This window comes from Mugil cephalus, chromosome 1, assembly GCF_022458985.1.
Source record: "Mugil cephalus isolate CIBA_MC_2020 chromosome 1, CIBA_Mcephalus_1.1, whole genome shotgun sequence".
Lineage (NCBI taxonomy): Eukaryota > Metazoa > Chordata > Actinopteri > Mugiliformes > Mugilidae > Mugil > Mugil cephalus.
Genome location: NC_061770.1, coordinates 41,150,326 through 41,177,266, shown reverse-complemented (window position 1 = coordinate 41,177,266; position 26,941 = coordinate 41,150,326). Strand labels below are relative to the sequence as shown.

Below are 26,941 nucleotides of genomic sequence, written 5' to 3'. Positions count from 1 at the left end.
GCGCTACCATTTTGGCATCACACCTACTGAATAGCTGTGACTGTTGATATCAGGTAATGGGTTTTGGCTGCCTTGCGTTTTAGTTGTGAAAAGTAATAACAGAAGAACATGCAAACTCCTCAAAGGGAACTGAATCTCTTATAATCCTAATATAAGTACACTTTACAGTTGGTCCAAATACTATATGGCAATAGTCAAAGAGTCACATTGTTCAGTTAAATCTGAACTTCACTCGGAAGGAGGTTGAAATAGAAGGTAGAAGGTAACGCTTTATGAGCTACATTATTAAGGAGGACAAGAAGAATGAATGAAACAATTCCACTTCCTCTCACCAACACTACCCCGTCTCATTTTCCATTCAGTCTGAGCCGCCTCCTTACACAGCTGCTCTTCAGACGCTACATAAAAATTCCTGAGAGTTTTGCCAACTCTGATCCCGATCTTTTGTCTTTTATGAATGCCACAGTCTGCAGGTAACAACAGCTTTAGGGTGCCACATTCAGTCTCCATTAATAGGGAACACGGAAACACTGGTAAATGGAGGCAGATGAAATTGTGCGCGCTTTGCTTTTACTTTCATGTCTGCTGAGAGACAAAGGTCACGGTTTTAAATTCCTTCTTAAATATCAACCAGGTGTTACACATTATTCTCTTTAATGCACTTTAAACAGGTAATAGTCTACAGGTATTCCATGTTTTATAACGAGAAAAATCTGTATTTAATTTTAAATAATCAGATACCACCACATAGTTTGACTTACACATGTTGAAATTGTCTTTCAATGAAAAATCAAGTGAGAAATTAAAAATATAAGATGCATAGCATGGTAACTTGCACAGTGAAGTGAATGTTTTGCATCAAGTAAAACCATAACAGGCATGTTATTATGCTCAAAGAGTGTCATTTAAAATAATTAATACCTGAGAAGACACTGCAGTCTCATATTATTAATGAAAAACCATTTTTCATTCGATGCTAAGGCACTTTTTGTTTAGGTCAAGCAATTTGCTCACAGGCAGCTTCATGTCTTGAGGCGTTTTTGTCTGGTTTGTTGAGGACCTCCTTGACCGCTCCCTCTGCTGTGTGCTAAACCACTGTGTCCATTTTCATCAGCTGCCAGCTTGAGGTTAAATTGAAATAAAAAAAAAAAGGGAAAAAAAGCGTAAAAATCATGAACATTTAGACAAATAAAATGTGTCAGACTTAATGTGCAGCAAAGTCGCACTTACCTTCCTTTTACTGTTTTCATTCTCTACTTTCAGAGTGTTGTGCAGCTTTAAGCCTAAAGCTTCCTCCAGTTCTGGAAGAAAAAAAAAAGAGAGGTCACTGAAACTCATCTAGTGTTACATGCCTTGATACGTTTGAATAATTCAAGAGCCAGAAAGGCGATGTCCCGTTACGACACGAGAGAAGGAAGAAAAAAAAGTACCTGTGAGAATGAGGTCAATTTGCTCCACCACCAGGTCGGCGTCCTCCGTGCTGAAGCACAATGGAGGCTTAAACTTAAGCACGTTGCGATGGGGTCCGTCTGCACTGAGAAGGATGTGCTCGTGCTTTAGCCTGAGGCAGAGCATCAGTTATTTCAGTTTTTTTTGTCCGTGTCTAACAGCTGGTGTAAGAAATATACTGATTTGAGACAGTGCTGTAAATTTTTGAACTGATCTTTTGTGACCTAAAACACATGAATTTCAAGAATCCGAATATGTGGAACGCACTGAACATTGTTCATTGGGGATCCCATAACACGCACCTGAACAAGTTCACCCACACACCACATTACTTAAGTTGGTTTATTTTTCTTTAAGCCACTACAACAGATAAACGTAGTAATGTTAACAACGGCTCTGCTGGCACATACCTGAATGGATGCAACCTTAACCCTCAGGCAACCTCAGGTAAAAATAACAAACAAATAATAATAACAAATCATCTTCATTTGCCTGTCATTTTGGCTGTGCATAAGGCACAATTTTTGTGACAAAATCTATCTCGACACAAATTTTGAAATTCAAAACAAATTAATTCTAATAGGTGAACAGAAAACTGTGAAAAAAAAATTACCACCGCGGACAAAAACGTCCATGCTATAAAAACTTAACTGATTAACATCTTTCTCTGATTTTTCCTGCATATCTCTTAAACCACTTCAGCACTTTACGAAACAAGCAAAAATCCAAACATTTTGAGGAATTTTAACCCTTTAAATCCCAGTTTGATTACTTGAAGCAACTGTTGTTTTTACGGAAAAACATGAAAAATTAGCTATTTGTGTCCATATTTTGTCCATTGTAATGTCAGTACCTTTCAGGTAATACTAAACCTTAATCAAATGTATGATACTTGTAAATCAGAGTTATAATAATAATAATGTTATGAGCTAAGCTAGCAAAATGATGTTAAATATTACTCAGATGGTTCCATGGGAATAAGGACCTTCAACGTTTTTCAGGTCAAGGACAAGCAAATTATAAATATACATTATTATTATCACTTTGCATTTAGTATTAACCTATACAAATAATACACAGGTTCATATCTATCTATCTATCTATCTATCTATCTATCTATCTATCTATATATATATATATATATATATATAGTGTTTGGTTTGTGGGGGAAAATTAAAAATATATATATAAAAAATGTCTAATCAACCAAAGTTTTTGCCATCCCCCTGCAGTACCCCTGCAGACCCCCTAGGGGTCGTGGACCCCCTGTTGAAGACCTATGCTTTAGGGCAGTGATCTGCTGGGAGACCAGGAGTCCTGCCATCTATTTGACTTTGACGATGACTTCTTACAGCAGGATAATGCATCATGCCGTCGAGCGGAAATAGCTCTCAATCTCAATCCAATCAACCATTTGTTGCATGTGATGGACAAACAAGTCTAATCTGCGGATGCCCGCTCACAACATGCAAGACACCACAGCACAGGTCTGGTTTTACACAGCTAATATGACGTCAATCTGTAATCCAAAGCGGTCAAACATAAACTTACTTATATATGACTTCTTGTGCCTCTGCTGTGGCAGGAGTGAGCTTCAACCTGTCCCTGACGAGCTCCACCCCAACAAAGAGGCCGCAGCCCCTGCAGGATGTGACACCGTTCAGTTTAGTCATCTCTGACACACACGATATTCTTCAGAAATGTTAGAAGTAAGACAACGCTTTGAAGGAATGTCGGTTTACAGGACGTAGACAGAAGTCGCCAAGTGTTGCACCGTGTCTGCGTCTCCTCACCTGACGTCTCCGATCAGTACGTGCTTCTCTCTCTGCTTTTCCAGCAGATTGGTCAGGTACTGGCCCACACGCAGAGCATTACCCTGCAGGTCCTCCTTCGCAATCACATCTAGGACGGCCAAACCGATGGCACATGACACTGGGTTACCACCAAACTGAGAAATTCATAAGAAACAAACAACACACTTATAAATTTATAGACTTATATATAGACTTTTTTTTTTTTGCAGTCTAAACAAATAATTCATCCAACGCGTACATACAGCTATGCATTTTTAGAATGTGACTGCAGTAAACTTTTCAGGAAATAACTGCAATCTGAGACAGCCAATGATAAAAAAAAAAGCTGCCTTGAATGGAGCGTGTTATTCCACATAATGTGCAAAACAGATGTGTGGATGCGCTTGGCAAATATGGACAAGAACATCATGTCTAGGATTAGGTCGGCTCAGTGCCGCGTTTGGTCAACTTGGGAAGGAAAGCGAAGCTCGTACGTGGTGTTCCCTGCGCACCAAATGATCATTTAAAAACCGAACACTTACGTCAAGCCTATATTCGACATGTTGCAGAATGGCGGCTCATATAAAATGTATTTTTAGTTTGTTGTTGTAATCTCACGCGCTCTTACTGTATTAAAGTACTCCATTCCAGATGACATGAAGGCCTCCGCCACTTCTCTTGTCGTGACCACACACGACATGGGGTGGCCGTTGCCAATGGGTTTCCCCATTGTGACGATGTCAGGCACAAAATCCTCACCCTGAAGCTGAAAGGCCCAGAAGTGAGTGCCAACACGGCCAAAGCCCACTTGGACTTCATCAGCAATGAAAACGCCCCCGGCCTTATGGACGTGTCTGCAGAGCAGCAAAAAAAAAAAAAGTCCACATAAACACACACATTAAATGTACTTGGGTATAAAACGAGAACACTCTCCTGTATACATACTCTGCCACTTGCTGGAAGTAACCCACGGGGGGAATGACCTGTCCGCCACAACTCTGCAGTGACTCAGCAATAAATGCAGCAATCTGCGCAGGAGAAAAACATACTGGGGTCTATTTACGTAAACCCAGACTGACAAAGTGCAAAAGACACGTTGTCCTGGCATCTCCTCGCGTCACCTCCCCCTGTGAAATACAGGAGTGAAGCAGTCAATGAACGTTACTGTAGGTCATCGGGGAGAAAAAAAACACATTTATCGACATGGTATTGGCAAAGGCTGCGTGTTTTATACGTTCTGCAGAATACATTTTATGACGTACAACCACCTTCAGAAACAAGACGTTTCCACCTTTAGATGTAGCTCTGCACACACACTTCCAGTTTAGAAACTGCCAAACGCTCCCTGTTTGCCACTGGAGACAAGGACATACCCTCAGATATGGACAAGAAGGGGCACCAAGCTCGGACACTAAGAGTCCATACTCAAGGAGGGTTTTGGGATTTGACCCTAAAAGTCCTTGGACTGAACCTGAGAATTAGGAGGGGAGAAAAGGGAGAAACCTAGTGAGAACCGACTGTTAAAACTGTGAAGTCGTGGTGCATGTGGTCGGCGACTAAGTCCTGCAGCATACCAACTGTGCAACACTGAATAACAGCATCAATGTGTGTATCCTGATTCTAAAAAGATTATTACTATGAGGTTATTTCCGAAGGACTATTTTGCTCTGATTTACACCCTTTAACACGACAATATACCTTTCCTCCTTTGTTGTGGGCTGTGTCTATTATGTCTTTGACTTCGTCTGCGTATGCCGTGGCAGGATCCGGGTGGTCCGCTCTGTACTTGCCTCTGTACACATCTGGGCTGGGAGCCTGTGGGGAACAAAAAAAGTTATGATGATTACTAAAGCAGATTAGCAGAGAACACATATCCATGCTGCACTGTTTAGTGTGCAGCACTCCAAAACAGGGGTGTCAAACTCATTTTAGTTTGGGGGGGCCACGTACAGTCCGCTTTGATCCAAAGCGGGCCGGCCCAGTAACATAACAGCATAATAACCTATGAGTAACGACAACTCCAGGCTTTGGCCATTTGTTTTAGTACAAAGAAAAAAAAGTAAATTAGGAGATTGGTCACATTTAATAAACTATCCTGCAAAGATCCTGACTGGGTCTCACTGTCTCACTGCGTTTTGTCCACGTTTCTGACTAAAACAGTGGACAAATTATGTAATTTTAACACTTTACAAATTCATGCTGTGAGCCAGATTTGACTCTCAGGTAGCAATGGATTATACTGTCCATCAAGAGCTGTAGAGGGGAGCAACTCCCTAAGTCCTTCTTCTTTCTCCTTGACCACCAGAGACGGTGGATTCATAGAACCCATGTTACATTGGTAACTTTTGCCTTTCTCCAATAGGCTGTAGCACACTCATAGATGCTGTGGGCTCCTCATTCTCCATTTCTACAGTCGACTGGAGAAAAACAACAGTTACTTACGTCTCTTGTGGTCAGGAAGAAAGAAACGGGACCAAGACACAGTCTAAAAAAAAAATTTGATGATGTCTCGAAAAAAAATTGCGGCAACGCAGGACAACGAGCTGTGCTGGGCCTTTTTAAGACACTCCTCTTCATACCAGACTGTACCATGCGGTTAATTATAACCTGCGCGCTTACCCAGTGTCTTGTTTTTCTCGTCTGTCATTAAGAGAGAGTGTTGAGATAAAGCTCTATATCTTTTGGCACCGACGGCTATAATTAAACACTTCAATTAAAGCACCTAAAAGCAACAACTAAAAAACACCTCGACTCTGTCTTGCCCTGCTGAACTGGTCATGAAAGGTAGCTGTGCTCCATTCTGTTTAATCTCTGCCCGGACACACACATGTATGCTGTCCACTCAGAGGCCTGCCAGAACGCAGCAGACCGGCTTGAGTCATGGCATTTTAATAGTGCGCCGGCAGGCGTACGCGGAGCAAAAAAAACACTCACCACATGGACAGATGGATTCTGCTCGGCATCTGACAGCTGGTGGAACTTGTACGGGCTGATGTCAATGAGCGACGAGACGTGGCCGTGGTATGCACTGAAAACAAAGGAGACACAGGGACCTCATCTGTCAATTCTCTCCCTTAGAACATAATATGGTGTCAACACACAAATTAATAATAATAATAATGCGTAACATTTTTTATTTTATTTTATATATCCCTTGTATGATTTCATATTGCTCATTTGGAAAAGCTGGGTGTGTTCACAGACTGTCTAGGAACTTACTTGTCCAGAGTGATGATATCTTTGTGGCCGGTGTATTGCCATGCTAGACGAAGGGCCAGGTCGTTGGCTTCAGAGCTGAAGTTCAGAAGGGCAAGGGTTGCTTTGAGTTACTGAGTCACCACAAAATACACAGGTGAAGCCACGGATAACGCCTGCACGTCCGACAGTGTCTGCAGTGTCCGCTGATTCACTTTCCACTAAGAATGCATGTGAGGTTAACACCCATTTATGTTTTGACGTTATGCATGCACATGTCAATGAAACACTAGAGCAGCCTTTGCAGAACCTCAAACACATCTTACACAATGTGCGGAATATTTCCAAGCGACACACGTCTACGATGGGAATCTTGGGTAACCGGAATGATCCTGTTCTTCTGCCTTTGCCCTGACAACTTGTTAGTGTTTTATAACTTATTTCCTGAGAATGATATCGTTAGCCTAATGGCATAATTGTAAAAAAAAATAAGCCCTTTATGACTTACTGTAACAATAAAAATGTACTTGCTAACATTTTTTTACATTTTTTTTTCTTGTTTTCCAAAAACGTTCAAATATGACTTAGGCAATTATGCTATTAGGCTAACGACATGCCCCTGGCACTTTAACAAATTACAAATCTATGTGTTTTTTTTCTGTAGCATTCCCAGACGCTTTCCCAAGTGCACAATCTGGCTGCACTTTTATTCTCTTGTGCGTACCTTCATAAAGTCTGTGTCTAGTCTGATTTATAATTTCCTTAAAGATATTTATTTCCCCATGACTGATAATAAGTGTAGATAATAATCTATCTGGTACTCAGTACATATGGATCACTATCTACACATTATTATCGCATTATTGCCCTGCACCAGATAATTGCGTACTGTGTGAATCAATAACCACGTCAGACTGGTGCAGTTGGATGAACGGTGCTATTAAGATGCTGAATGTGCATCATCACAGTATGTCAGAACCCTTTCATCATCTACGTCGTGCCTTTGCCGTTTCACACCTCCTTGAACGCAACAGGTCGGGCTACTCCATTTTTTCCTGCTTGTCGAGTGTGAAAACAGGCGAACGTACCCAGAGTTGACAAAGTAGCACACGGACAGCTTGTCAGGCAGAGTGGCCTGCAGCCTCTGGGCGTACAGTACGAGGTTGTCGTGCAGGAAACGTGAGTTGGTGTTGAGGAGTTCCATCTGCTGAGCTCCCGCTTTCACCACATCCGGGTGGCAGTGGCCCACTGAGAAATAGAACGAGAGGACGCACACAGGATTAGAATTTCTGACATTTTTTTTGTTTTTTGAGCCCTTAAATGTGATGACTGATGCATAATGAGAGGCTGGAATGAAAGAATGCGGGAGGTCACAGGGACGTTCAGTTTTAAGCTCTGTGTCATTTTAGGGTTTCAGGTGCGTATTACACGGCAACTTGTCATGTAATTCTAGTCATGTGTTCTAGTGAAAACCAATCCTCTGATGCATGAAGCCTCAGCCAACTTCCTGGCCGAGTCTTGTGTCCTTGCTTGGATGATTTGCTGGAGGCGATGACATTGAAAACAGATGTAGTCAGTTTTTGTTCAGACGTGTCTTCACGTGTACTGTACATACCATGAGCCACGTTGTTGATGCAGTCCAAGTAACGCTGTCCCTTTTCATCGTACATGTACTGGCCTTTGGCTCGCACAATCTTGATGGGGTCATGGCTGAAGAAAATCTTACAAGATGGCCTGCAGTGGGAAAAATAAATAAATAAAATGAAGCTTGTGTGCAAAGTCTAGCCTGACTCTTTAACACTTTTAATGTTTTATAGCTGGGATAAAATAAAGTAAAAATCTTATGGGTCATTGGTAGAACAGTGGCATTCTAAAGACACAATAAGCATTGTGATATTAGATAAAAATGACAGGTAATGTACTTTGTGTTGGTTGTACAATTGTTTCCTTTTTTTATTTTTTATTCTGTTTGTTTTTTAGCAAATCACAAATGGTATTAAACTTTGGCTACAAATAAAAGGTTGAACAATCTCATATCTCCAGGGCGCGCCGCTAGATAACTGACTTTATCAAAGATTACTTGAAGATATTGTGGCTGTCACAGTTAATTGGAAACCTCCGAAGCGTAACAAGAGAGCGGTAATGACACACATCTTACCCGATGTGCTTCTTCCTCAAGTCCAGCGTCTTCTGCTTCTCAAATCTCTCTGCAGACATCTTGACGTTTTGTCCAGCTGGAAGACGCCCGACACACTTCACACATCTGCTGAAGCCGAAATAACCCGGCTTTATACGCACGCGGCGGTGCACTTTGCAACAGCACAGCAGCTCGCGCAGCTGGCCGTCACTCAGGCTGTCACTTTGTACGGAGATCCGAAGCGGCCAAAATTTCCGTGCCAGCGGACACGTGCACGTGTTTTTTTTTTTTGTTTTTACGATTTTTAAAGTTTTACGTCTATTTATATGTTGATTACTTTTTATTTTTTATATTTCAGAAAATGAATGTTGGAATGAATGAATAAACAATAAACAAATAAATGCGTTGCTTGGCATGTGCAGTAAGTGCTGAAAAAATAGCGAGACATAAACAGAAGAATAAAAATAATAAAACTTTTAAAAAAATATTTGAACACATGCCACTAAATACTTGGGACAAAGATATAAGCTGATATATACACGAACATTTGAAATAAAATAATTTAAAAAATAATAAAAAATACAGTTCATGTAATTTGTAAAGATTTTATAATAATAAAGATAAATCTATCGGTTAAAATCGTATGAACTTACGAATGTAAAGAAGAACAAGTCAATTCGGAATTTCTTTACATCTAATAAACTATCATAAAAAATCTTACCAATATAAATTAGGGTAAACAGTTACTTTCAATGAAAAACTGCAGTCTTCTACAAACTTTAAATACTTTGTACTAGCTGTACACGAGGACGTTTTTGCATACAACAGAGGGAAAGTATTTGGAATTCAAGCAGCTAGGGAAAATTGTGCAAAGCCAAACCATTGTTCGTTAGCATGACCCGATTAGCAAGATAGGTGCTACGCTGCCAATGCTAACAGTAGTAACTGGGGAACCTTGACAAGTACTGAAAGCAATTTGATCATTAAAATTGAGCCAGATATCAATAAAGATTACCGTTTCTTTGTGTTTCTTTAAGCTAGAAATAGTCTTTAGACGTGCTTTTTGGGTTAAGAAATGTCCACGCTGACTTGGTAAAGGTGACACCTGTAAGACTGTAACTTAACAATTATTTAATTTGTAGCTGCTACTAAATTAAGTGACTCATATTTCATATTTTTTTACATAGTAAATACTGTGTCGCGTACATTTAGCTACTTTCTACCTTCTCTTTTCAGGACACGAATGAATGTTCACATGAACCACCAGTGAAGCCAAGTCTGTTGTTTGATGTATTTGAAAGACTGTGTTTATTTGGCTCCAACAGTACAGTCATATGAAATGTCAACTTGAAATATAGTGCGTGAACACAAGGGTCTTCAAAGAAACGTCAATCAAGTGGGTAAAAACATATGTTATGCAGAACAGAAAGCAAAACATTTACCACAGCCAAAAATGCATTCATAACTGTGCCACAAAATGGATCTTGTTTTATATCTTTGCTACAGTCTGCATTGTATTTGAGATTATGGGGAAATACTTATTTCAGTAAGGCTGAATTAAGTGCATTGGAGGGTAAAACAGTGGACAATTTTGTTTTCAAAGCTCTGATTAGAAACCAGTGTCTCTCAAATGAACACTGTACAGTATAATATAGTTATAATACCATGTCAGCACTTTGGGGCTGATGGGTGTACACTACCGAAAGACTCACGGCATTTCTGCAACAGTGACAAAAGTCTCACCGGTGACTCGTCAGCTCCTCAACATCCGGCGATACTGACACGTAAATAAATGTTTGCAATATTTTGGCACCTCTGCAAACGGCAGATAATAATAAACGGAAACAAGAAACCAACAAACAAATGTCAATCAATTAAAAAAATCTATTACAAAATTAGCTGCACATGCTAACGATACAGCACCTTGTGAGAACGAATACTGTAACAAAGGCTGGAAATCAAACATTAATAAAAAAAAAATAAAATAAACACATTGCAAAAACTTAGTAAATATTAAGTATTGGAAATAACACTTCAAAAATATAAGGGACCGATTGAGGCTAAAAATATGTAAATTGAGATTTAATTAGAAAGTCCATGTTTTCATATGTTTCTTTGTCTCCTGGTAGATAAACATTTTCTTCTATAGTGGTATACAGGGTAGCATGACTGAACAAATGGAGCTGTGGATGTCACCGTCATGTGATACTTAAGCTGCATTTGATGCTACACGCATTAACCAAAGTATAAATTGCACTTTATGTCAAATGAGCACACATGTCAACAGTACATTAATAATCCACTATACAGATATCAAACTACATTCAATGCAAAGAGAGCGAGAAGAGAGAAAGCTTGAAGAAAAAGGCTGTCGTATAGAACTGTAACGCGGTTGCATTGGCTGGCCCTGTCAACATTCAGGTCATCAGTACTCTGTTGTCATAGTTAGCTTTCTGACACACACACACACACACACACACACACACACACACAAAATAAAAAATGAAAGAAAAGCAGAAGTGTGTGTGTTATGGTAAGGCCTATAAGTAAATGCACAGTGAATACAAACTGGCCTGTAAAGTGTAAATCACCAACTTCCTTCACACTGCACCTTTTGCATAACGTTACACGACGCCTTAGCATGTTCCAAAATTCACCATCAACAGAGGCTCAGCGACATCCAAAACTGAAAGGAATGCTGTTCAGAACCAAAAAGAAAAAAAATAAATGCCTTGGTTTAAGAAATCATAGAAAAATAAATAATGTACCACCTTAAAATACTGAGACAAATACACAAATATATGCACAAAAAAAAAAAGAATTGGTACATACAGAAAACTCCAACAACAATAAAGAAACCTGTTGTGTAGTTCTTGCCACTGGTAGAGCACATCAACTGGTGTTGACCTACTATCAGATAGCACCGGTATAGTCCATTCAGATGTGCGTCCATTTGTTAGAATCATGAGACGAGCTGTACATATATGGAAGTATATCTTCTCAGATCCACCTGTGGTTGCTGCCCAGATCACAACAAAATTGTTGGCGTTTCATCACCCGCTCTTACAGTAAATCACTCACGCGTGTTTCTAACATGGAAGAAAATGGCGCCGTTCACCTTGCATTAGCGCCTACTATGACAAAAGGCAGTTTGAATACAGGAAAAAAAAAAAGAAGATGAATGAACTATGGTGAAAAATAAACCGCGATTTATTTTTGATCAGGAATGTGACATAACTGGCCACCAGTTAGCTTGTGGTGAATCAACGGAGGCTGATAAGCTTTCTTGCGCTGTAAATCATGTTTCTGTATATTTAAGACAATATACAAGGTTTAAGAGAGTGAGCAGTGTGGTGAGATTGCTGCGTTTGTACGTCTGAAACAGAAGCCGCTGCAGCTTCAAACTGACTTTTGCCTCGTCGGACGTAAAAGAAAACCAGAAACAACCATTTTCCATATTTAAGAAATCCATAAGTGTACATGCAGCAAACTGACAACACTGTACAAATAATATCCCATAGAACCGCAAGTCCAAAATGGAAAAGTAGCATATTTGCACCAACTGCTGGATGTTTTTTTTTTTGAACAAACAACGAGCTTTTTCAAAACCACGAGTAAAATCAGCGACTGTACAGTCCGGACGTGTGCAGCCGTACAGTATGCTCATGAGCTACATGCTATTTTAACATCCTTTCAAAACGATTTGATGAAAAACAGTGCGCAATGTGTCCTTTCAATCCTCTTAAAACTTTTTTTTTTTTTTTACGTAACCAAACAAAGCTTCCCATTCTGAAATAAACACCATTCTAATGATTAAAAAGATGATATAAAGTTGTACATTTCTGATAAAGGAATGAATAAAAGCTCGAGGCACCAAAGGCTATTATACAAAAAGAAAATACAAACAATGTTTAAGAATGAGAGCAAAATAAAAAACAATAAAGAAGAAAAAAAAAATGATTGCATTCTGTGAACGCTCCCAGTAGACGAGGAAGCGTCGCCTGTCAGGAGAGGCAGATGCTCCAGCGGATCTCCATGGAGACCGACAGGACTCTTGGCGACCCTCCTGCAGAATCCATCCCCCGCGCGCTCGGGACGGGTTCCCCCCCCCCCTCCGAGCACACGCCCGTCCAAATCTTTGCGAGCCTGATTTCTTTTTCCTGTCAGTGCAGTTGAGCCTGCCAAGCTCTCCCCCCCTTCTTGAGATGTGTGAGGCTGTTGGAGGCAGCGCGCCGAGGCCGCGCCGAGCCTCGTGAGTGCAACGGTGAAAACCTGCCGAAATCGTACCCTCTGCAGGCACCACCACAATAAAGGAACAACAACCAACAGCTTTACGTTTCTGGGGATATTCAGGCTACCAGCCACGGCGTGACTCCCTTGGGAAGATTAAAGGAAAGCAAAAAAATTACTAATTCAGAGCTCTGGGGTTGTGTTTTTCTTTGTTAGTCTTGTTTTTCTGCAGAAGCCAACCACGAAACAGTGACATGTATGTACAATACGTATAGTTTCAGTACACTACTCATGCTGTTTTTTTTTTTGTTGTTTTGTTTTGTTTTTCAGGGGTCAGGGGTGCAGTGTTCTGTTTGGCACAGTCTCTTTTTGACAAAATGTTGCTGCATGGTGAACGAGGTGAGCTTGTTGAGACGAGAACAACACAAAACACCCAGCGTTTGGTGTTAGGGAGCCAGTCCAGATCCTCCTCCTCCTCCTCCTCCTCCTCCTCCGCTCACTCCCTTTGAATCTGGCCGGGCTGCGACGCTCCAGTCTGAGCCATGCAAAGACTAAAGACAAGTTCTGCCGCCAGCCGAGGATCTGAACTCCACCGCAATGTGGACGTGAGAGCGCGGACACACACACACACATTTGTTTTGTTTTTTTTGTTGTTGTTGTTTGTTTTTTTTTTGTTTCCACACAGCGATGTGAGTATAAGCAGCTTAGGGCATGAAACTTGGGACGGTTATCTCTTTTCGTAGCATTGTACACATAGACTTCTTTTCTTTTAGATTCGTTTTTCCATTAAAAAACTATAAATACCATAAAAGAAGCATTATTTACAAACTCCATGCGTTTCAGGTTAGAGTGATCACTGCAAGAAAAACACAGGAGAGAGAATGACATGAAGATGGAGAGGTTTGTGATTGGTTTCATGAGTTGTAACATTTCTGGTTTGACAGTTTTTTGTTGTTTTTTTCCCCCTGACACAGCAGTCATACACTGTTGCAGCTAATTAAACACAAAACCCATGCAAACACACATAGAACGGAAACCCATATAAAAATAATTAACTGTCTACGAGTCAATAAAATGTGAACTGTGCTACCATATTTGTCGCTCAATTGCGTATTTGTCTTACCTTTTGCCAGCACCCAGGCATTGGTAATCCATCTGGGCCCTATTCAGAGAAGAGGAGCAGAATTAAAAGTGGGATAAATAATTGACTTTCATGCCACAAGTACATGCATAACTTCATAACATCATATCATATGTCTTAGTGTTAGTGTCTACATAATTTGAACGTGTGTTACGTAAAGTGTGCCTGAGTCTAGGGCTGGGTGGTATAGCGGTTCATACCAAATACTCCTATGTTTTTTTTCATTATGATATGAATTTTGTCCCCGATTTCTGGGGACAGTCTCCTTTTTGGATGACCTGTCCCCCGGCTAGGCTGTCCCCAAAAATGTCCCCAATTTTAGCATTTCATGAATGAGAAAAAAAAATGTTGCACGGAGACTACAATTATTACGGTAGTCGGTCGCGCTTCTATTGACATTACAGACATAGCAGTTTAAATATGTATAAATAACAATAATTAAAAAGTATATATACCGTGATAGTGTCAGAGTTTTGAAAAATACTGTGATATATATTTTTGGTCATACTGCCCAGCCCTACCTGAATCTATATAAAAATACTGTATTTGATTGAAGTGGCAAGTTTAGGGATAATAATCCAAAACTGCACAACTTTATCTGACTTATTGCACCTGGTGAAAAAAATAAGGCCAGTAATAAAATGTAGGGGTGGGAATCTTGATATGATTTTATCACACATCAAAACATATTTAGCATATTTAAGTAACAACACAGTATTGCAATATTTTGAGCATCGCTTTCTTTCCACTGCACATTTGTCCCCAAAGGGTGATACCCTTCGCAAATCCATGCATCATTTCCATCTCCATCATATTTCCTTCCAACTTTGTTAAAAAGAAATCTGTAGGTTTGATGTGTACTGCCTGCAAATACAGTTGTGGTGGTGAATTGTGGTGTGTGGTAAATAAGACACAACTTAGTAATATCTGGGATGTGCATTGCCAATGCCATTAGGAAGCTAAACTCAAGCATAATGTAGTAAACACAAAGGCATAATGAAAGGATGAGGCCAATGGGAATGGCAGCATCAAACACAAGTCTCTATCTAGTGGACTCCAACTGCATTGATTTTGTTATTCTTGAAGCAAAAGGTGAAATTCCTATTTGCAATTTAATGATAAAAGATTTAAATTTGGTGTCCGTTCATCTATACAAAATTGTATATTGCCACCCAAATTATCACCATACTGTGCCATATCAATTTTTACCCAACCACATACAAAGACACATCTGTGCTTTATTGTCTGGTATAGCTCAGTATCATCAGCAAAAATAACACAACATCTTGCCTTGTTTTTGACTAAGCTTGTGAGTATTCTGCTAAAATAATTCATTATTCAACGTCATGACAACATGTCTCATTCATGCGTGTAATACATAGAAAGTATAGTTCATGCACATCAATATGCTGATGACTCTCCTCTTTGATTTTATCACAGGTGTCCCTCATTCTGAGTTTAAAAACAGCAACAGGCTGCTAGAGAATGGCCACGCCATGACAAAACCACAGAGTTTCTCTAAAAATAAAGTTAATGCAGATCTTTAAGTAAATGAATGCAAATGTAATGAAATAAAACTGTGTCTGTGATATTTGAACGTTTTCTTACCTACTATGGCCCATTTCCTTATGGTGTCTACACACACATGATTCTATGGCATCTTCCATTCCCTTGTGTACTTAAATCTCCCGCATTTCCACCCATAGTGTAAGGACGTCCATGCATTTAACGTTTTCTCAGTATGAAGTATCTGATTGAGTCATTTACTTTCACTTCTTGTCACGGTCTGGCCCAATTGGTACAAAGATAGGAAGGGACAGGAAGTTAACAGAGTAAAGGAGGGGTCCATGCACCTGTAGCATGGGTAACGCATCAGTAAAGGAGTCTGTGTTAGAGTCAGGTTAAAAGGTAATTGATCTAACAAGGAGTCAGCTAGAAGGATTTCAGGAAACCTCTTTTCTCCAGTTTTAATCTAGGGAAACACATGATTTAGTTAGAGGGATAGATTAAAGTAAATTTATTTTGCATATTTGACCTTTAACTGCGTGAATAATCTAAAAAAGAGGCTGCTTGCGGTCAGAGTGTTAGTGAGGTGTATGGCTGTTTTCGTCACGTTTCTTTACAAGTGGAAAATGGAAATAAGGTGTGCTCATGCTTTGTCAAGCTCTCAAGTCATGCATGTTTCAGTGTTGACTGAAGGTGAGCAGCATGCATGGGTATGAGGTTTAGGAAAAAGAGAAATACTGTACCAATTGGCACGGGGCATCCAGCCCGTCCAGACCTGGTTGCCCTGGTTCCCCCTTTTCACCCTTAAATCCCCGGAAACCCTGTTTGCAAAGACCTAGGAGTGTTACTGGGAGAGAGGTGGACGGCCCTTAACCCCTCCATCCGTCCACTGTGACAGACACAAGGGGAAGGAGAAGGAGGAGCTGCCCTGTGAGCTTGGCTGATGCCACAATCCGGCCCAATGATATGTTTTCAGCATTTAATGGCATGTTTTTGAGCCTGAATTACGGGAAAAGTAATATTCTTCAGGTTATTTTCTTCTTTTAGGGGCGGGAAGCTGGGTGTCAGTGTAGCCATAGGGAGCTCATCCTTCTTTGGGGAACTGCTCTACATGGCTGAGCCAATTCCCAGCTCACAGTTTGGACATACCAATGGGCAGGGTGCATCTAATCCTGGGGCACCCTGTTCTCCTTTCTCGCCCTTAGGCCCCTTTTTGCCCTTCTTTCCCTTCTCCCCCTGTGGATACAACGGTTTGGTCAAGTTAAAATCATTTTTTTTTTCAACAATCAGGACTGCTATTAGGAGGGATTAAAGAAGGGAGGCTGTGGCCCACAAAAGGGAAACAAACATAGTGTTAGATAGGAAGGGAAACCAGACAATACTGGGTATTCTAAAAACATTCCTTAGGACAGGGAGAGGACATTAAAGGGGGAATAGTATAGTAGGAAAAGGTGAGAGTTTGTCGCCAAAGGCTCGTCAAGGGCACAAAGGATGAGAAAGAATAGCAGGGAAAAACCTCCAGGAAGACAGACTAGAATCTACTGAAAGAGTCCAAACTGTATCCCTTCAGAATAAAATGTTTTCAGGTTATCTGGATACAAGACACGATGAAATTAAAATAAATACACAGTTCAAAATTGCAACAACACATGTACATGTCTTGCCATAATGAGACAACGTTTGTAGGTAATTAACTCTACATAAGTATATTAGATTTGATTTATGCAAAGCTCGCATTAGCACTCACAGCTGCAAAGTGCTATTATTATTATTATTAATTGTTCCAAAGAAGCATATTTTCTTTTTTTTGTTATCTTTCATCATTTATAATCATCTGCCAAATTCATTATTAATACTTGCTGCTCGATACCTGAAAGAAAAGCAGCGCTAACATCTGATCTGTGTTAGGAAATAGCTGGTGAACACACAAATTCAAGGTGCATACTGAATTCAAAGAGTCGTTAATACGCTAAGAAATAGGATACAGTTTTTTAGGCCCTGTTCACACCTGGCATTAGACTGCATCAACATTGTGACTTCATTTTTGTTTCACATTCTGTTGAGATATAAATACACTATATTTGTCATTTGCCTACTTGTGGGTGGATCACTCAGAATCATGTTATTAATAGCAGGTGTGCCACTCATCCAGGTGTGAACGGGGTCTTAAAGACATCGAATATCTAAGAAACACTTTATACCTGTTAGTGGACATACACAGTAAACAATGAAAGATATAGACTACTGTAAACACAGGCAAGGGAAGTGTTAACCAACAGGCTCAGTAAGTCAAGGACGTGAAATGTGTTAAGTTCATGTTCATGCATGGATACGACAACAAAAAATATAACGGACATGAATCTTAAGAGCCTGTTGTCAATGGACCTGTTTGAGCTAAAATGCTGAAGTCACTTTAAGATGCCTCAGAATGACATTAGAGTTGGAAAAATGATGACGATGGTAAATCATTCAAAAGTGGAGAACACAAGCTGGTTTGAGGGGGGAACGGGGGGATGACACTTTAAGCAAATGCAGGTATTCAAAAAGTTTTCCAATTGGTTCGTGAGTTCTTCCACGGAGAAGGAACAACTGCCATAAAACAGACTGAAACGTAAAGGAAACCGTTAGGACAATAACTGCCTTATTTTTCAGCTACACTGAACTGCAGTAAGGAGTCAAACTGGGGGGTGACTACATAAATATCAAATACCTCCACCAATCCTGCCGCTGTCCATTGACATCAGTCCTCTGTCGTGTTACGGGGTTATTAACAAAGTCATTACAGCGAATCTACATCTACCTTTTCGCCTCTTTCCCCAACGTCGCCTTTCTCTCCCCTTAAGCCTGGCAACCCCTGAAAAAGCACAACTCTGCTTGATTACTCTGGCTTTACTGAAAAAATAAAAGAGGAGGGAGGGGGGCTTCTTGTTCTTTTAACAAGACGTCACATCAGGATCAAACTAAAAGCAAATCTGAAGGTGAACGATGATCAATGAATTAAACTGTGACCCCCAAGACACTGAAGGGATGCGGAAAAGGAAAGGGACTAAATGATGAGCTGTGGTTGGCTTTTAAACAGAAAAAGAATGAAAAATCTGATAAAATGTGCAACAGTGTACGCACAAATGTACTTTTTCTTCAGCACTGAACCCGCAATAGTTCAAACTTGAGCAGGAACAAGCGGGTGAATTCCCAACCATCGCTAACTGGCTACTTATCATGGAGCAACATTTAATATCCATAAAGGAATCTCTTCAATTTGTGTCACATCTATAACTGAAATACAAAGAGCAAGTTTTAGACTTACAGGCTCCTGTTTAAATGTATGTACCTAAAAACAAGCTACTTTAAGGCTTCCTTACATCCTTACATAGTGCATAGTAAACTCTGAGTATGGTACATACAGTATGTGGTTGCATCTGATAGAAGTTCTTTTTATACATTTCATTGTTTTTATATTATCCACTAAGCATCCTATAATTGAGGAAGCCATTTCACTGTTGCATTACTAATTCTAGTGTCTCCCTCTCTGCTGTCAAAGTAAAACTGACTCACATCCAAGCCTGGTGTTCCAGCAGCTCCCTGTATGGAGGAAAAAATAAACAGAATTAGTCACAGTCATCACTTTCTTATCAAATAAACAGTGGACAGAAATTTACAATATGGTTTAATGTTCAAATGTATACATTTACGCACATCATAGGCCTCCTTATGCAAACAATAATAGGAAAAACACTGGGAGCATCTCTGAGCAAAGTTGATGTGGTCGCAGGTGTTTTCACGAAACACTGTCAAAGTTAGTGGATTTATCTCATGTAATATTTAAAAACATTATTATTGGACAATGATTCTTTACAAGTTTATCTGGGTAAGGTCTGGAGATCAGACATGTGCCAGTGCATCCCACAGATACTTGATCAGTTTGGGATTTAGAGAATGTGGAGGCCAGGTCAACACCTTGTGCTGTTCTTCATGTTTTTTTGTTTTTTTCCCCAGTTTTTCCTAAACTGTGTGTGTGTCTGTGCCAGGCTGCATCCTGTTGGGGATGTCTACTGCTATCAAGAAGTGTCATAAGGTGATGGTGCCTAACCCTAACCCTAGCCCTAAGTAATATTCACATGAATGCCGGATCCAAAAGTTTCCCGGCAGGGCATTATATTATCACGAGTTGCTCAATGTTATTCACTTTTTATATCAGTGGTCATAATGCTATGCCTGATTAATGTGTATACACACTTTTGTTGTAAACCAGTTTGCCGTCTAACATTTTAGATAATGATTTTCAGACTTACAGGCAGTCCGTAAGGCCCTCTTGGTCCTGGCTCGCCTGGTGCTCCTCTCTCCCCCTAGTGCACATAAATCAGTGTTGCATTTACAGGCATTTCAAAATGAGACATTAAAAAAAAATGCATCATCAGCCAGACATGATGTCAATATTAAAAGTCGATCTTACTATATCACCCTTCGGGCCAGCAGGACCGGCTGGACCAGAAGGCCCATCCATACCCTGCAGAGAGCCAGCATTGTCATGATGAGTTCAGGGAACGATTTACGTTTTTTCCAAACAATTATCAGATGGAAAGCAAAAAATCATGATTAGCCTCCACGTGATGTGCAATATTCCCACTTGTGGTTGACCTAGAACCGACACATAGAACTTGTAGACGTGCAGGACATTTACAACACTGCAGACACAGTTAATGTATGAGTGTTGGTTAATGCTCAGTTAATGCAACGAGGGACGAAACAAGAGCCTTGAAATGCCTGCGTTGTGTGTGGTCATTGCCCCGTGAACTAAACACAGTGGCTTGATTCAACTCATAAGACCTAGGCCACATAAAATACACGTCTGACGAAAGCTTACACAACTTTCTCTTTGGTCATAATGGCACACAAAGAATGAAGGTGACATGGGTCATGTAGCGGTACAGAAGGAGATAGAAGGTGGGTGGTGAAGCCTCTTGGTCACATGACACTCACCCTAATTCCAGGCTTGCCGTCCAAGCCGGAGGCTCCCTGTGTGGTTATGGAGGTATGAGTGACATGAACAAGGCGGGATTAGTACCAGATGAACACTGTTATCAGGACAGGTTGATGGCAGGGTTTACAACAACTAAATTACACCGTGTGTTACAGGGAGCTTGGCAAAGTAGTCAGTCCAGGCAAATGAAAAATGAGCACAGAAAATGAAGAAACACGCACACTTACACACACAAACACACACTCAAATGTGTGCGCTAATGCACAAAACGAATTCAGACAGGGCTAAAAATAGAAGTGAAGTATTTCTATGGGTGTCTGGCTGCTCGGCCGGGGCTATTATGTGGTGCATGGCTTTACTTACAGGGAGACCCAATGGTCCACGGTCGCCTTTGTGCCCCGGTTCTCCTCTCATGCCCTTCATGCCATGCAAACCAGGTTCACCCTAGGAAAACGAGGTTAGCAGGAGAAGATAACACGGTAAGTGCACCAGTAAATGCACATGTGCCCGCTGCTGTTGTGTCTCTTTGGCTGGCTAACGTCAAGATCCTGCTTTACAGTTGTTGTAAAAGTTCTGCCTGGCCAGAGATATTTTTCTTTATTTCCCTTCCATAAACCAGTCAACCCCTGTCTGCTGAACTGTAATTACTTCCTGAATAGATCCTACCTTCTTTGCACACAGTTTACTGCAGCTTTGTGTCTATGAAGAACAGTTAGCTCCGAAAGTAAGAGCAAAAATTCATGTGGATCCTCATCACTCTTTAATTATGAGCCAATAATTTGCATAATTGGACAGAAATCAGCAATTATACAAATATTCTCTACAATTTTATATATATATATAACACTAACTCCTCTATCCTCAGCCCCTCTCTGTGCAGATACGTGTCCTCAGGTAAAACATTGAACCCAACTTTGCAGAATATGTGACACTAAAATAAAAAGTAACAATTTTGTGTGATGCTACAAATGCTCATTTTCAACACTTTAATACAACAACAAATGCAAAATACTGAAATAAAAGCGTTATCTAACTTCAGACTGAGATGCTTTAGCTAAAATGTCTGTATATAAATGTTCTCATTTAAATTGGATCGTAGATTGGACTGTGCATTTTGGTGAGTTTTTACTATCTCATTCTTATTCTTTCTCTCATTTTATTTTATTTTTATTCTCATTCTTAAGTTCATGTCTGGTTCATATACTGTATGTTCTTTCTTATCTCAGGACTCTTGGACAAAATAATTTCCCTGCAGGGATCAATAAAGTGATCTTGAATCTTAAATCTTGAAGAGTTGTTAGAGTCGTCTTCATAGAGTCAGATGATAAAGCACAAACCTTGAGAATAACAATTGCAGAGTGTACTTCATAGTGTTTACGTGTATTGTAGAGATTTACCTTTGGTCCAGGGAAGCCATGGGGTCCCTAAAAAACATTGAATAGGAGACACATATTAATTCTAACTATTACATCTATACCTTATTCTATTTATGTGCATGAAGAGCAACATGTAACCGGAATCAAATTCTGACTGTGCGTGTTCATATGTAGCTGAAACAGTGCTTTCTTCACCTCTGACACTTTGTGTATTCTCCTTACAGCAACAAATCACTCAAGTAGAACAAACGTAGCGTTGTGAGATTTCCCTCAGGCGACACTGCAACAGGCTTGTGTTTTATTTTTTTATGTCGTTCCTAGGTGACGTCAAGCAAAAAAACTGTGCTTTGGAAGAACTGGTATACTGGACCACATTCGCTAATTGGTTTATATGATTAACAGAGTGTGAGGATGTGTCAAAGGGAAGTACAGCATGTTCTCTGGTGACACAAGGATCTTTTTCACTCACCATAGGCCCTGGGGGTCCGTGGGGCCCTGGTGGCCCTGGGGGGCCGGTAATCTAAAAATATTAGACACAGAAATCACATCATCAAGGTACAGTATGCCATTGATAGGTAGTGACATTTGATTAAACAGCACTGAGCGCATCTGTGTCTTGTTATTATCAATGCTACTTACGGAAGGACCTTGAGGACCAGTTAGTCCTGAATCTCCTTTATCACCCTTCACACCATTGACACCCTGAGGAAAAAAGAAAAAAGAAAAGAAATCTCTGTTAAGTTGTTTTTAAACCAATGACATGGCAGAATTTTAAAGCTGAGTGTGACTCTCACAGGTAAACCAGGTAAACCGGTTGTTCCTTTATCCCCTGAAGCTCCAGGCATTCCCATATCCCCTTTGGATCCTTTGTAGCCCTGAGACAGAGCAGAGAGGTGCATACACATTATTAAAATGAAATATGTTAACTATTCACTCTTTGCAAAAAATGTTGCACAACGAGCCAGACTTTGGTGACAAGAGCTTAAATGTCAGTGAACAGCTGAAACCAAAGCAACTGAGCTCTTCTATACATATATGTTTTACTCACTCTTTCACCATCGAGTCCAGGGAGACCAGGCATACCACGATCCCCCTTTAATGACAGAAGAAACATGAATTAAAACTAAAATATGACTTTATTATGACTAAGAACAGGTGCCACTTTGCATTGTTTTTTTACCTTAATGCCCTGTGGCCCAATTGGCCCAGGAGGACCAGGAGGACCCTAAACAAAAAGAGGGAACACAGATAATGTATCAGTAAATCAATTCTATTTCTGCATCTTAGCACCAAGTCTATCTCGTCTCACCATCATGAACTATGAACAAGATGCTCAACTGAGAGACACATGCAGAGGTCATAACAGTGAGAACACATAAATTATGATTATCAGTGGCTGGGTAACATAATGTTAGGAGGATGGGAAGGTTTAAACCATGAACTCCATGCCATTTAAAGCAAGAATTTAGAAGACATTAATAGATAGAAGTTAATTTCTAAATGCTGATTTCGGTTTGGTGGCTTCAGAAAAACATAAAATAATAATAATAATAAAAAAATAATGATGAAGTTCTGGTCAACAAATGTTTCTCAAAGAAACTTAGCTAAACATGCTAATGATCTAGCATGCTAACCATCATAATACGTAATCAATAAGGAATAAAACCAGGAGTTTTCCAGACTACATTATCTATTTATTTTGCCATGTAGAAAGAATATAACATATAACTTACATATCCCAACTGTCCTTTTGATTCCCAATTTGAATTGCGTGTGAAGCTAAACAAGCTAATCTGCTAACCATGCATATAACATGCAATGTTTCTCCTAACACACCACTAAAAACATAAAAACAAAATTCACTGAGTAGGGAACAGACTGCATTTTTTTTTTTTGGCGCAGAAAATAAATGATTCTTTTACTTGAGTGAATTCTATACTTAAATCTCTGGCTCATGGCAAGAAAACACTTGACACTGGAAATAACGCAGCGTTTCAGAACTGCACATTGGGCGAAATCTGAAGATTAGATAATGAAGCACAACTTATCTTAAGGGCTTAAACGTGGCTTAAAAGGGTGTGTTTCCCCAACATATTTAAGAGAAAAAAAAATATGTATATATATATATATATATATATGTATATATATATATATGTATATACATATATATATATATATATATATGTATGTATATATATATATATATATATACATATATATATATATATATATATATATATATATATATATATATATATATATATATATATATATATATGTATATATGTATATACATATATATATATATATATATATATATATATATATACACATATATATACATATATATATATATATATATATATATATATATTGAGAATTTCAGACAATGAAATAAATCTCATGTGATTGCCTTAAAGGATTTTTCATAGAGGTTAAAGGAGCTGAACCTGGGCAGCCTTGTACGTTAAGCTCGATCACACAGAAAACTCTTCCATTCACTGTCAAGCAAACATGTTGCCGGAAGAGGGAGCACAGATGCGATAGAGCAGTGCAAAAAAAAAAAAACAAAAACAAACAAACAAAAAAAAAAGATGAATCACTTATGGAGATGACACAATACACAGAATACACAGAGCCTAATTACCGTAACTGTAATAGTGGTAATCTTCTGCAGTGGGCCAGAGGAGTGGAAATGAGGGAGGAGGTGAGAGATAAGGTTGCAGCGGTCACATAGGAAAGAAACCTTAGTGTCAGCACATGTCTCACCCTCAGAACAGATTCTTTATTAAAAGGACAAATTAATTATCCGTAGGGGACGTAAACTGACGTGCTCATAAGAAAAATGTGACATATTATACTTGACTGATTCGCTGAGAGTTGAAGCAAAAACCCACGATGCCAATGTACACAATTTAATGTGCATAATATCTGGCTTTCGGTCGACAAAAGGAGCTTGTGTGCTGAAGGGCAAAAGCTTAGATCATCGCTCGGTCCTAATTTTACACGTTAAAGTAAATAAAAGGGAACTTATTGCATTGTAAATATAGAATTAATTTGAAATTTTAACTGAGAAAATATGCTGCAAAATAGCGTAAGACACAAGGAAGTAGCCAAATCAAACACAACTGTCGAATTTCACCCTGTCCTCTACTCTTACAGCTACAGAAGCATTTAAAGTGAGTGAAAGGAGCTGTGCCTGACGGACCTGTAAAGCCTCCTGAATGTTTCCATTGTAGTCGATGATCTCGGTAGCTCCTTGGTCTCCTTTCTGCCCAGGAGGGCCCTGCACATGGTCAACATCGAGAGACACACATTTAAACATGCCTAATGTCATATGGACCTGATTTATACAAAGCGAAATATAAGGACTAAACCGATGGGGCTTATTTGCTGCCCCCTGGTGGCGACAACACTCATATTGCACTCGTAATAACAACCACCAGAGCTGAGGGATGTTATCAGAAACTGAACATTAGTCAGCTCAAAAAAAGGAAGTATTTGCTTACCCTTGGGCCAACAGACCCCATATCCCCTTTGTCTCCACTCTCCCCCTAAAAGAAAAACAAAAAATTCTGTTGCTACATGCTCTGGAGGACAAGACGCTGTATAAATCTGTCATGCAATTTGAATATGTTTGAATAAAACTATCATATCCCACTGCAATACAGATTTGGTATCAGTGATAATAATACTCCAGTTATGACTCCTGCATATTCCCCCACAAGTTCAATATACAACAGTGGACATTCCTGCGAGCACTATTTATAATTTAGCAGCGGAAGGTCACTGCAAACGTATTAAGCTGTTTTTCTTAAACCAAGAATCAGCTCTATTAAATTAAAGAAAACATATCCGCCGTGCTCACCTTTGACCCTTTAGGACCAGGTGTGCCGGCCTCTCCTTGTGAACCCTGTTATGAGTAAAAAAAAAAACACAGATCATGAAGAGAATCACACTGTAAAAAGTAAAGTACCTGGCGCATAAACGTAAAACTGATAAATATAAAGCAAACTCTCTTTTTGGGTTTGGTCCAAATTCAACATAAAACGGCGAAACGTATTCCTAATGCACATTTCACAAAGAAATGTCTTTTGCCTCTCTTACTCCCACCCCCCCTAGAGAGCAACGTGGTTGGCTTCACTAAAATAACCGGCCTTTAATATGCCGTAACTGCCAAGCAATGTAAAGAGTGTTTATTTGAACTCTGTCACTGACATAAAAATAGGGGGTTTCACCTCTGGGGCTTCTAATAGGATATGAACCAGATCTCTGCTTTGTCCAAGTTTAGACTGGAGCTTAAGCTACCTGCTGGGACAATGCCAGACATAAACAATGGTAAACTCATTTATATTTGGTTTACTTTACACGGACCCCAGGGAAAGCCGTGAACTTCTTACACGCCATAATAGTTTAGCCAGCTTTCTCAAAAGTGCATTTTTGAACTGCGTCAACCCTTGATTAGGATTTTGCTTTTTTTTTTTCGTTAACCCTGACAACATAACAAACGAAAGTCTAGCAACTTCAGTGCATGTGCTATCATTAGTTAGGCTCCAGGTGGCAGCAAAGCAACAAGAAGAAGAAAAATCCAAAGAGACACGACTAAAGGATCAGGTTTTTACACCAATCAATCATAAAATTATGACCTAATATCATGTAGATTTCTCTTGTGCCTCCAAAACAGTTGAGACTCATCAGAGAATGGACATGGACCTTCTGAATGTGTCCTGTGGTGTCTGATAACACAGTGTTGTTAGTCAGGTTATTTGGGTCCTATGGGTTGAGGGATGGTATTTTGTGTTGTTCCTAAACCATTTTTGATGCTGCCATCAAGTTGTGTCATTGCTATGGGTTGGAGGTGTCTGGTCTGGTCTAGGTGGGTGCTACACGTCTAAGAACCATGAATACCAGGTCCAAAAGTTTCCCAGCAGAACACTGAGTTGTCACAAGATGGTCAATATCTCATTCTGTCAGTGGTTTTAATGTTTTTGCTGGTTGGTATATTTCAGTTACTGACCTTTGATCCAACGGGTCCAATGTCTCCTCGTTCGCCCTTTCCTGGGGGCCCGTGGTCTCCTCTCTCGCCCTAAACAGACAAAAGGACAAACTGCTCGCTAGCAAAGGTGGGATACT

The 26,941-nt window shown here is 39.8% G+C and overlaps 2 protein-coding genes across 16 annotated transcripts in view; both read right to left on the bottom strand.

Annotated features, from left to right (window-relative positions):
* Positions 1-637: 637 nt before the first annotated feature.
* Positions 638-8,763, bottom strand: etnppl (ethanolamine-phosphate phospho-lyase). The gene is made up of 13 exons (XM_047580221.1): positions 8,596-8,763; positions 8,053-8,171; positions 7,526-7,685; positions 6,462-6,536; positions 6,177-6,270; positions 4,941-5,057; positions 4,188-4,270; positions 3,871-4,096; positions 3,243-3,397; positions 3,001-3,090; positions 1,431-1,561; positions 1,231-1,301; positions 638-1,121 (listed from the first exon to the last, which is right to left on the bottom strand). Exons 1-13 carry the CDS (start codon positions 8,652-8,654, stop codon positions 1,023-1,025), a joined length of 1,479 nt encoding a protein of 492 aa, XP_047436177.1. The 5' UTR covers positions 8,655-8,763; the 3' UTR covers positions 638-1,022.
* A 1,090-nt stretch (positions 8,764-9,853) lies between these two features.
* Positions 9,854-26,941, bottom strand: part of LOC125017430 (collagen alpha-1(XXV) chain) — a 147,262-nt gene continuing 130,174 nt past the window's right edge. For 5 of the 15 annotated variants that reach the window (XM_047600595.1, XM_047600576.1, XM_047600655.1 and 2 more), the window contains 20 exons: positions 26,826-26,894; positions 25,677-25,721; positions 25,318-25,362; positions 25,017-25,094; positions 24,456-24,479; positions 22,989-23,033; positions 22,857-22,901; positions 22,603-22,683; positions 22,448-22,510; positions 22,278-22,328; positions 21,830-21,856; positions 20,796-20,876; positions 20,432-20,467; positions 19,905-19,958; positions 19,744-19,797; positions 19,007-19,033; positions 18,252-18,305; positions 16,601-16,687; positions 13,928-13,966; positions 9,854-12,950 (listed from right to left, as the gene is read on the bottom strand). In XM_047600595.1, coding sequence (XP_047456551.1) covers positions 12,924-12,950; positions 13,928-13,966; positions 16,601-16,687; positions 18,252-18,305; positions 19,007-19,033; positions 19,744-19,797; positions 19,905-19,958; positions 20,432-20,467; positions 20,796-20,876; positions 21,830-21,856; positions 22,278-22,328; positions 22,448-22,510; positions 22,603-22,683; positions 22,857-22,901; positions 22,989-23,033; positions 24,456-24,479; positions 25,017-25,094; positions 25,318-25,362; positions 25,677-25,721; positions 26,826-26,894 — 1,032 coding nt within the window. In that variant the 3' untranslated portion in view covers positions 9,854-12,923. Of the gene's footprint in view, positions 13,661-13,927; positions 13,967-16,194; positions 16,273-16,600; positions 16,688-18,251; positions 18,306-19,006; positions 19,034-19,743; positions 19,798-19,904; positions 19,959-20,431; positions 20,468-20,795; positions 20,877-21,829; positions 21,857-22,277; positions 22,329-22,447; positions 22,511-22,602; positions 22,684-22,856; positions 22,902-22,988; positions 23,034-24,455; positions 24,480-25,016; positions 25,095-25,317; positions 25,363-25,676; positions 25,722-26,825; positions 26,895-26,941 lie in introns of all 15 variants that reach the window. The other 10 variants (XM_047600606.1, XM_047600626.1, XM_047600586.1 and 7 more) reach the window with 10 other exon arrangements.

What these genes read in the sequence shown, in the direction of transcription:
- etnppl (XM_047580221.1), bottom strand. Translation starts at nt 8,654, where the DNA reads ATGTCTGCAGAGAGATTTGAGAAGCAGAAGACGCTGGACTTGAGGAAG. An exon ending in TGCTACTTTGTCAACTCTGG is followed by an intron (nt 6,537 to 7,525) that starts GTACGTTCGCCT and finishes TCTGAACTTCAG; the next exon opens with CTCTGAAGCCAACGACCTGG. An exon ending in GTACTGATCGGAGACGTCAG is followed by an intron (nt 3,091 to 3,242) that starts GTGAGGAGACGC and finishes CACATCCTGCAG; the next exon opens with GGGCTGCGGCCTCTTTGTTG.